The sequence below is a fragment of the Perognathus longimembris genome, chromosome 1, assembly GCF_023159225.1.
Source record: "Perognathus longimembris pacificus isolate PPM17 chromosome 1, ASM2315922v1, whole genome shotgun sequence".
Classification (NCBI taxonomy): Eukaryota; Metazoa; Chordata; class Mammalia; order Rodentia; family Heteromyidae; genus Perognathus; species Perognathus longimembris.
In genome coordinates, this window is record NC_063161.1 from 86,183,935 (window position 1) to 86,192,374 (window position 8,440).

Genomic DNA, 8,440 nt, shown 5'->3' on the forward strand with positions numbered 1-8,440 from the left:
TCTGGCCGTTTTCTGTATATGTGGTGCTGGGGAATCGAACCTAGAGCCTCGTGTATCCGAGGTAGGCACTCTTGCCACTAGGCTATATCCCCAGCCCGTGGCTCTTTCTCTTGACCTGGCATTTTCAAGCAGCTGTGGGGTCTGCGCCATTGTGGGCAATTCTCCCTGGAGCCTGGCTACATTGTTATCATCTGTGTCTTGTACAACCCAAGAGCTGTTCAGTGAGCTCTGTCTTCACATTTTAGGGAGTTTCAGACTCTTTTGGGCTTGGCCCTGCTCTTTTTCTTCTCTCCAGGAACCTACTTGCTGTCTTACCTGAAATTCAGTCGTTGCATTGTGGTCACACTTAGAATATAATTCTAGAATCTGGTTCTGTAAATGTTTGCCAGATACTCATCCAACAGAGGATTAATGTCTAGAATGTGTGGAGAAATAAAATAGAATCCAATCCAGATGTGGATAACTGAATTGCACAGGCAGTTTTCAAATGAAGAAAGACGAATGGCCAATACATATATGAAAAATGTTTGACATCCTTAGACATGAAGGAAATGCAAGAGGCTCAACTCTGAGGAATGTGGTTTGAAGTGCAGAAAACTCTGTGAGACATTTTTCTCCAATTAATCACCAAAAAAAAAAAAATCCAGCAGTTGAGCTGTGTTTCAGGTGGTAGAGTGCTAACAAACGCTTAGGACAGCAACACCCAAACCCTGTGTCCCAGAACCATTACAATATATCCACTTAGATTTGAGTCTCAGCTCCAGAATAGCTACAGCAACTGCAATATATAAAATGCTTCTGGTCCCAAGAATTTCATAAAGACAATATTTTACCTGGGTATACATACAAGATAAAATGGGCAGTTAAACTGTCCTTGCTTAGAGTTATGTCATCTGGCATGAGCCAAATAGGTCTCTATCTTATGCAATGAGAAGCCTGCAGGGTAAATGTCAGGCCATGGACTGTATAAGGCACTCAGAATAACTGGTATACAACAGGGTAGACACAAGTGCTTCTCATCAGCTGCCTACAGACTATCTGCCAGTAGTAGTAATTGTGCATGGCTCACAGTGTTGCTATAAATACCCAAATGTCCCTTGGCAGAGCAAAGGTCCCCAATCCACGGATGTGGCTACTTAGTAAAAAGAAACAAAAGACATCCCTTAATAGAGTTTAGTTTCTAATATTTTACAACTTTTATTTTCAAAGGTAGTCTCCAGATTTAGAGTTGGCTTCTCTTGGATCTATGTTAGAAAGCATAAAACTACCCCCCCTGTTAGTTTTGCATATATATTATATTTTGAAAAGCTATATATTTTAAGTTCATTTATATATGTATGTATATATATGTATATATATATATACATATATATGTTCATTTAAGTCTTCAGTGGGTAAATGAGAAGCACTGCTTGAAGATATGGACTCCCAAATGGGGGAGTGACTCATTCGAGGAGCATGCCAAATGATTTTTAAAAACCTGCAAAGCAGGCGCGTGCCCCGCCCGCCCGGGCACATGCTGGCTGGAGGGCGCAGTTGGCGCGGCGCCACGTCGGGGTGAGCAGGGCGCTCCGCATGCCCAAGCCCGCCATGGCCGTCACCGGCGACGAGACAGCTGCCACAGGGGACATGCTCACTTACCAGATCCGGGCTCCCACGACGGCGCTGCCCCAGGGCGTGGTGATGGCCGCCTCACCAGGGAGTCTGCACAGCCCCCAGCAGCTAGCGGAAGAAGCCACAAGGAAGCGGGAGCTGAGGCTAATGAAAAACAGGGAAGCTGCTCGGGAGTGTTGCAGGAAGAAGAAGGAATATGTCAAATGTCTTGAAAACTGTGTGGCTGTGCTTGAAAACCAAAACAAGACCCTCATTGAGGAACTCAAGGCCCTCAAAGATCTTTATTGCCATAAAGCAGAGTAACTGAGTTTGACCTTGTTTATGGGGAGCTGTGACCAAGGCAAGTGACGTGGCGGGCCTCTGGTCACCAGTGTGGACTTGTGGAAGGGACATCTGTGACCCTTAACTAAGAATCCACTTGGTCTGAGGGTGTGAAATTGAATTGGGAATGTTGTTCCAAGATTTGGAGTACGTTTCTGATTACACTTACCAAGCTTACGTCCACGTATTTGTCAATTGCCTGCAAAAACAACAAGAAAAACAATGTTTTGTTTGCCCTTATGCCTCTACTTTTTCTAGGGAAGCTGCTAAAGAATGTCGACATTGAAAGAAAGAATATGTGAAATGTCTGGAAAGTGGAGTTGCCGTGCTGGAAGTTCAGAACAAGAAGCTTATAGAGGAACTTGAAACCTTGAAAGACATTTGCTCTCCCAAAACAGATTAGTAGAAATATTTAACTCTGAACTGACTACAGCATGTACAGTTGCTTTTGAAAGCAATACAATATATAGCTGGCAAGAATAATGGCTTTTCCTTTGTATTATTCATCTTCCTGTCTCATCTCTAACATTCCTAAAATGCTTCACTGTATGTACGTAACTCCTAGCCCAAACTACCATTTTGAAAAAGAGACAAACTGTAAAAAAAAAAATGTATGTAAAATTCTTGAACTATTTGTAAGACTTGTGACATATTTGCAGTTCCCAACCTCTGTGTCATGAATAGCATCCTCCGCAATAAAGTTTCACACAGATCTTTTAAAAAAATCATTTTAGGAAAGGATGATCAAAGATGCATTCAGCAGTACAATAAAAAGCAAACCGCAAAAATAGCTTGGGAAATAACGGAAAGTCTAATTATATGCTTATATGACAAGAATAACCTAGGAATGAATTTATGGCGTTTATAGATTTTTATATTAGTGGCTTTGTAGGCTTTGTAAAGAAACGATTGTATTGCTGTCCTTCAGCGTCGTAAAGACAACTTTTAATAGAAAAAAAAAACAAAACCTGCAAAGCAGGGCACTTGAAGCTCACACCTTTAATCCTAGATACTGTGGAATCTTAGGTCTGAGATCATAGTTCACTGCCATATTGGGTTAGAAAGTCCATGAGATTCTTATCTCCAATAACCACCAGAAAGCTAGAAGTGGAGTTATGGCTCAAAGTGGTAGAGTACCAAGGACCAACAAAAAGAAAATTAAACAAAAACAAGGGAAGGTGGGAACTGAGAGAGATGGGTGCGAATGTTGAAAAGGGTGACGTTGATCAAGACGCATTATATTTAAAATGCTATGTTAAATGGGATCTCCTTTGCACAACCATTTAAAGGTCATTCTGAAAAATGAAAACTCAAACACGGATACAATAAATGGCTAAATGAAATAAACACAATGGAAGATATGGAAGAGAACTTCTAGAAATCCTAGAATAAAGTAAAATGGAAACTCTGGAAAGGAAAAAATTCCTTAGTGCAAATAAAAATGTTTTTCTAGAAAGGCTCTTCAGCATGAGATGGAAACAAATAGAAGACAGAATAGTAAGGCTTGAAGACAAAGTACATATAGAAAAGTGAGATAGAGAAGAAAGCAGGAAGAAATATAATGGGAGGATGCAAAAGCTCTAGGACTCCATTTAAAAATCAAATAATGGAATCCTGATCATTGAAAACAGAAAAGTGCTAGACGAAGGCATAGGAAACTATTCAATCAAGTAATAACAGATTATATCCCAACTCATAGTAAAGAGATTCCCAGCATGTTACAGCAGAGCGTTCCAACCCCAAATACATGCATGGCAATTACAGTTAAAATGGTAAGTACAGAGAATGAAAAAGTATATTGCATTTTGCAAGAGAGAATGATTAAGACATCTATAAAAGCAAACCAATGTTAAGCTTTAAAAGATAGGATAGCATGTAAAGATATAATTCAAGCCCTGAAAGAAACAACTGACAGCCTAAATCATTGTTTCTAGCAAAGCTAACATTCATAACTGAAGGTGGAATAACAACCTCCCACGAGCAACAATTAACTAAAGCACTTTATTAACAATAAATCAACACTCTGTAAGATACTCAAAGAAATGTACACAAACATAGGTACACATGCAATGGTGGAGAATATAGATATATCCAGAGGAGTAAGGTAAGGTGAAGGGCTTAGATGGAGCCTGTGACCTACTACCCACCTTCACAGGCCATGCGGTAACCAGGACAACAACATGCTGTACAACCAGTGTCTCCCTAGGGACCCTACCAAGGGGGCATTGTGGCTTTTTAGGGCCTGTTTCCTCCTCCTCCTCCTCCTCCTCCTCCTCCTCCTCCTCCTCCTCCTCCTCCTCCTCCTCCTCCTTATCTTCCTCCTCCTCCTCTTCCTGCACGTCCTTTCACTCCTGTTCCTCCTCATCCTACCCGCCTACTACCACTCTTCCAGGCAGACAGTATTCCAAACATTTGCCCTTTAACTAAGTAAGACACTTAGGATGGTATCAACAGGACTTCCCTTGAGCCTCAATGATACTTGAGCAATAAGAGCAATCCGTGATTTGCGGTTGCTTTTCTAAAAACCAGGTACAAAATGGATGCCGTTTTCCTGATAAAGAGACAAGAAGGAGCCTGGTGCGAGTGGCTAATGCTTGTAATGCTAGCTACTCAATCGGCCTCCATCTGAGGATCCAGGCACAAAGCCAGCCCTGGCTTTCAGCCAGTCTATGTGACTCTTGTCTCCAATGAACCACCAGGACAGGGGGTGGTGCTCTTTGGCTCAATAGAGCTCTAGCCTGGAGCTGAAGAGCTCAAGTGTCAACGACAATGCCAAGGCCCAGAGTTCAAATCCCATGTGAGAGAGAGAGAGAGAGAGAGAGAGAGAGAGAGAGAGAGAGAGAGAGAGAGAGAGAGAGAGAGAGAGAGAGAGAGAGATAGTTTTCAACTCAAATTCGCCCATGCAATGGGGGTTATGGGGGAAGGATAGATACTTTGGTTGGTTGCTTTGCATTTTGGGAGGAGGGTCTGGAAAGAGGAACCAGCTGTAGCACAATGTTGAGCGGGATGGTGGCCTTATGTGGGAGGAAAGGGGTCATTGGCTGACTTACTTGCTCCTCAGGAGTCTGTGTCCTGTGCCATTGGGACATCCTTCACTCTTGGGGTTGGCCAGATGAGTTCAAGCTTGTGAGCCCCTTGCTGGCAAAGCTGGGAAAGCAAGTCTGGGCTTTGCTTGCATGGGGGGGATAGGGAAGAGGGAGGAAAAGAAGAGAGGGACAGGACAGGAAGTGAGGGCACGGGAGGGGATGCAAGGAGAGAGAGAAGGGGAGGAAAAGACAGACACAGTGCATGTGGGAAACTCTCTTCAGGACGTGCCTTGCCCCCACAAAAGACAGATTATGGATTGATTGATTGAGGGGCAGGGCCACAAGTCTCCTTGGGAACACACATGGGTAGGAAGCAGACTCCCATCCACCCTTGGCCAGGTCAGTTGACTTTGGCCCCTGTTCCTAGCCCAGGGGCACACTCCTTATTTTCCTGTAAGGAAAGTCCTAGCCTACATGTGAGCACCCTGAAGTCTAAACACCACCTGTTTCTTTGGCTCCACAGTGAGCTGAGGATGGAGAAGCTTGATAGAGAATGGGATGAAACCCTCCTGTAGGAAAAGCACGCCCTCGGGGACGAATTTGCAGTCTGAGGGCTTGCAGTTCCCTGGTGAAGAAAGAAATGGCTGTGCCCATTTCTGTCCCTGGGGAGCTGGTCGGGGAGTTGTTTTGTCTCCTGGCACTGTCTTGCGAGGCTGTGTCTTCTGGAGCCAGGGAATCCTTGGCCTCTTTGTGTGCTCTCAGGTGGGACATGTAAGCCGGATGCGGTGCTTTGCGCAGTGAGAGACGTCTCCTCAACTGCCTTCCTTGTCAGGGAAGGGAAAGTGTTTTGCTAGGCTTCCCAGACGGCTTTCATGTGATTGTTTTTGTTTTTTTTTGTTTTTTTTGGCCAGTCCTGGGCCTTGGACTCAGGGCCTGAGCACTGTCCCTGGCTTCTTCCTGCTCAAGGCTAGCACTCTGCCACTTGAGTCACAGCGCCACTTCTGGCCGTTTTCTGTATATGTGGTGCTGGGGAATCCAACCTAGGGCCTCGTGTATCCGAGGCAGGCACTCTTGCCACTAGGCTATATCCCCAGCCCCTGCTTTCATGTGATTGTAAGGGAGGCTTTCTGCCTTCTCTGTGACAGAGCTCTGGGCCACCCAACCTCCCGTCTCATTCCTCCTGCTCCCCCTCTGCCTCCTCCTGCCGCTGCCGCCTGCTTTGCTGCTGTGCCTACTGCCAGCACCACACAGTGTTTCCTGGTAGCCCTGGACCAGGTGAAGCCATTGGTGCCTACTGTGGGGACGTTGTAACGCTTTCCACCCTCTTGGTCTTCGCGGAGCTGCCAGGAGTGAGTAGACTTGCCAGGATATCCCGAAGGGTTGTGCAAGAGTCCCCGTGGTATGGATCCCCAGCATTAGCGCCATTCCTTCATTCAGGTGACCTGTTTCTTCAGAGCTGAGATTTGGCTAGCCAGAGGACCCCCAGGGCTCCACCTGCCCCCATTCTCTATTGTCTTGAGTGCTGGCCAGAAGCTCCTTCAAACCCACCAGCCAGGCTGCTGGCCACACATGGTACCCGAGGACCGTGTGCGTTGGTTCCCACCTGGGTGGGTCGGGTGTTGGGGTGTTTGTTTTGTCCGTGTGCGGGTTAGTTCCCACGGTTCCTGTGGGGTCATTGGGCAGAAGACAAAACTTGGGCTGGCCATGTGCTTTGGATGGACAGGCTCTGCCTTCCTCTTTGTCCCTCATGGATTCCCGAGGGATCCCACTGCCGGTAGCTTGTAAGACCTTCCTGTGTGCCGTGGGCCCCAGGAAAGGTCTTCCCAGCAGCACGCGTGCCCGCCCACACCCATCTCCCCCATGAAGGTCTTCCCAGCTACTCAGCAGTGCTGGAGGCTGGGCCACCTCTAAAACAACTTGAGGCCAAGGACTGGAAAACTTTCTCTCTCTCTTTGTGTGTGTGTGTGTGTGTGTGTGTGTGTGTGTGTTGCTCAAAAGTGACATTGTGTGACTTTTTATCCTTGACTTTTTAATAAATTTTAGAAAAAAAAACACACGGTAGTTTAACAAGAATGTAAAGGGAGAAGGGTAAGGATGAGCAGGAACTGGGCGGGCGGGAGTGGGTCAGGGGCTGGTGCAAGGGGAGGCTGGGCTAAAGAGCCCGGGGGCAGGCGTCTGCCCTTGTGGCTTCTGCTGGCGGCCAAGGGCTGTGTGGTGGTGTCTATGGCGGTGTCCTGTGACAGTGCAGGTCGGAGCCCAGAGGATGCTGGCACCACTGGGGCTGGAGCTGGCCCCGAAGCTGCAAGAGGAGCAGAAAAGGTGCAGCGGCCATGTGAGCGCTGGCAACCAGTCCCGCCCGCCCGCTCACTGCCTTGCAGATGGAGCCCTGGCCACTAAGGCCCCCGAGGTAGACGGAGGCACCTAAGACCTCCGTAAGTGATTGTTCTGGGTCCTAGCATGATGTGGGCCCTCTGCCCCAGCCACACCCACTGGCCTCTCGGGGGTCTTTCCCCCGCCCTCCCCGTATACAACACACACACTCCCCTGTACTTGTCCACCCCTGTCCTGTGTGCGGACGTGCATGTGATTGGAGCCGCCGTGTTCCTGTGTGCACTGAAGGCGGGCTATCCCTTCCTTAGAAGGGAGAGCAAAGGGCCTGCGGCACTCACCTGCAGCCTCCCCATTACTGGGCTCCAGATGCTCCAACAGCCATGGGAGGGCCCTAGGAGCTGGGTGCTCCATGGAAAGGCCCCACGGGGCCAGGTGCAGCCAGCCCGTTCCCAGGGGTGGCTCAGGACTGTGGTGCAGGTCTGCAAAGAGAGGGAGCGTCATGTATCCGGCAAGAAGCCTAAGGATGGGTGTGGGGAGGTCATGGCGTGTGGCTGCTGAGGCGGCTGTGTGGGTGGCCCGGTGGAAACTTTTGGGGGCTGGTGGCTGCCAAGGTGGGACCCAGCCCCGTGGACTTGCACGGCTGGCTGAGGGCGGGGGCCGTGGGGTAGCTAGCGAGCCCGGGGGCTTGGGGGAGGGGAAACAGCGGCCAGGCCAGCATCACCTCCCCGTGTGGAGTGAGTGTTCTAGGTGAGCAAGGAGCCTGTCCTTGACCGTCTGTTCCCGTGGAGACCTCCCACCTGCCCCGGAGGAGGAAGGATGAAAGGCACTGCCGGACACTCACAGGCCTTGGCTGGGCAGGGCAAAGCAGCATGGTGCTGTGCAGTGGGAGCGGCATCTCCCTGGGAGAGCACCCTGCGGGAGAGCTCCCTCTGGGCACTTGCAGCGCGAGGTTGCGCCCGTGTGCACTGGGGCTGTGAGTCCAGGCGAAGCTCAGCAGGGTGAGGCAGGCGTGTCGGCGAGCCACCGACCACCTGGAGCAACATGGGGGCCAAGGGGCCACGGCACAGTGAGGGCCCCGGCAACTCTTCCTACCCGCCCACCCGGGTGAGCCCCTGGATGAGCTGCGGCTGCCCGTGTGAGCCAGAGCC

General features: G+C 49.0%; 1 protein-coding gene across 2 annotated transcripts; it reads left to right on the forward strand.

Moving 5' to 3' along the window:
* Positions 1–1,549: 1,549 nt before the first annotated feature.
* On the forward strand, positions 1,550–2,574 carry LOC125355307 (cAMP-responsive element modulator-like). 2 transcript variants are annotated; one of them, XM_048351604.1, is made up of 2 exons: positions 1,550–1,772; positions 2,194–2,574. In XM_048351604.1, exons 1-2 carry the CDS (start codon positions 1,576–1,578, stop codon positions 2,219–2,221), a joined length of 225 nt encoding a protein of 74 aa, XP_048207561.1. In that variant the 5' UTR covers positions 1,550–1,575; the 3' UTR covers positions 2,222–2,574. The 2 variants fall into 2 exon arrangements, with proteins under 2 accessions (XP_048207561.1, XP_048207552.1); XM_048351595.1 differs by having other exon boundaries at positions 1,550–2,574.
* The last annotated feature ends 5,866 nt before the right edge of the window (positions 2,575–8,440 follow it).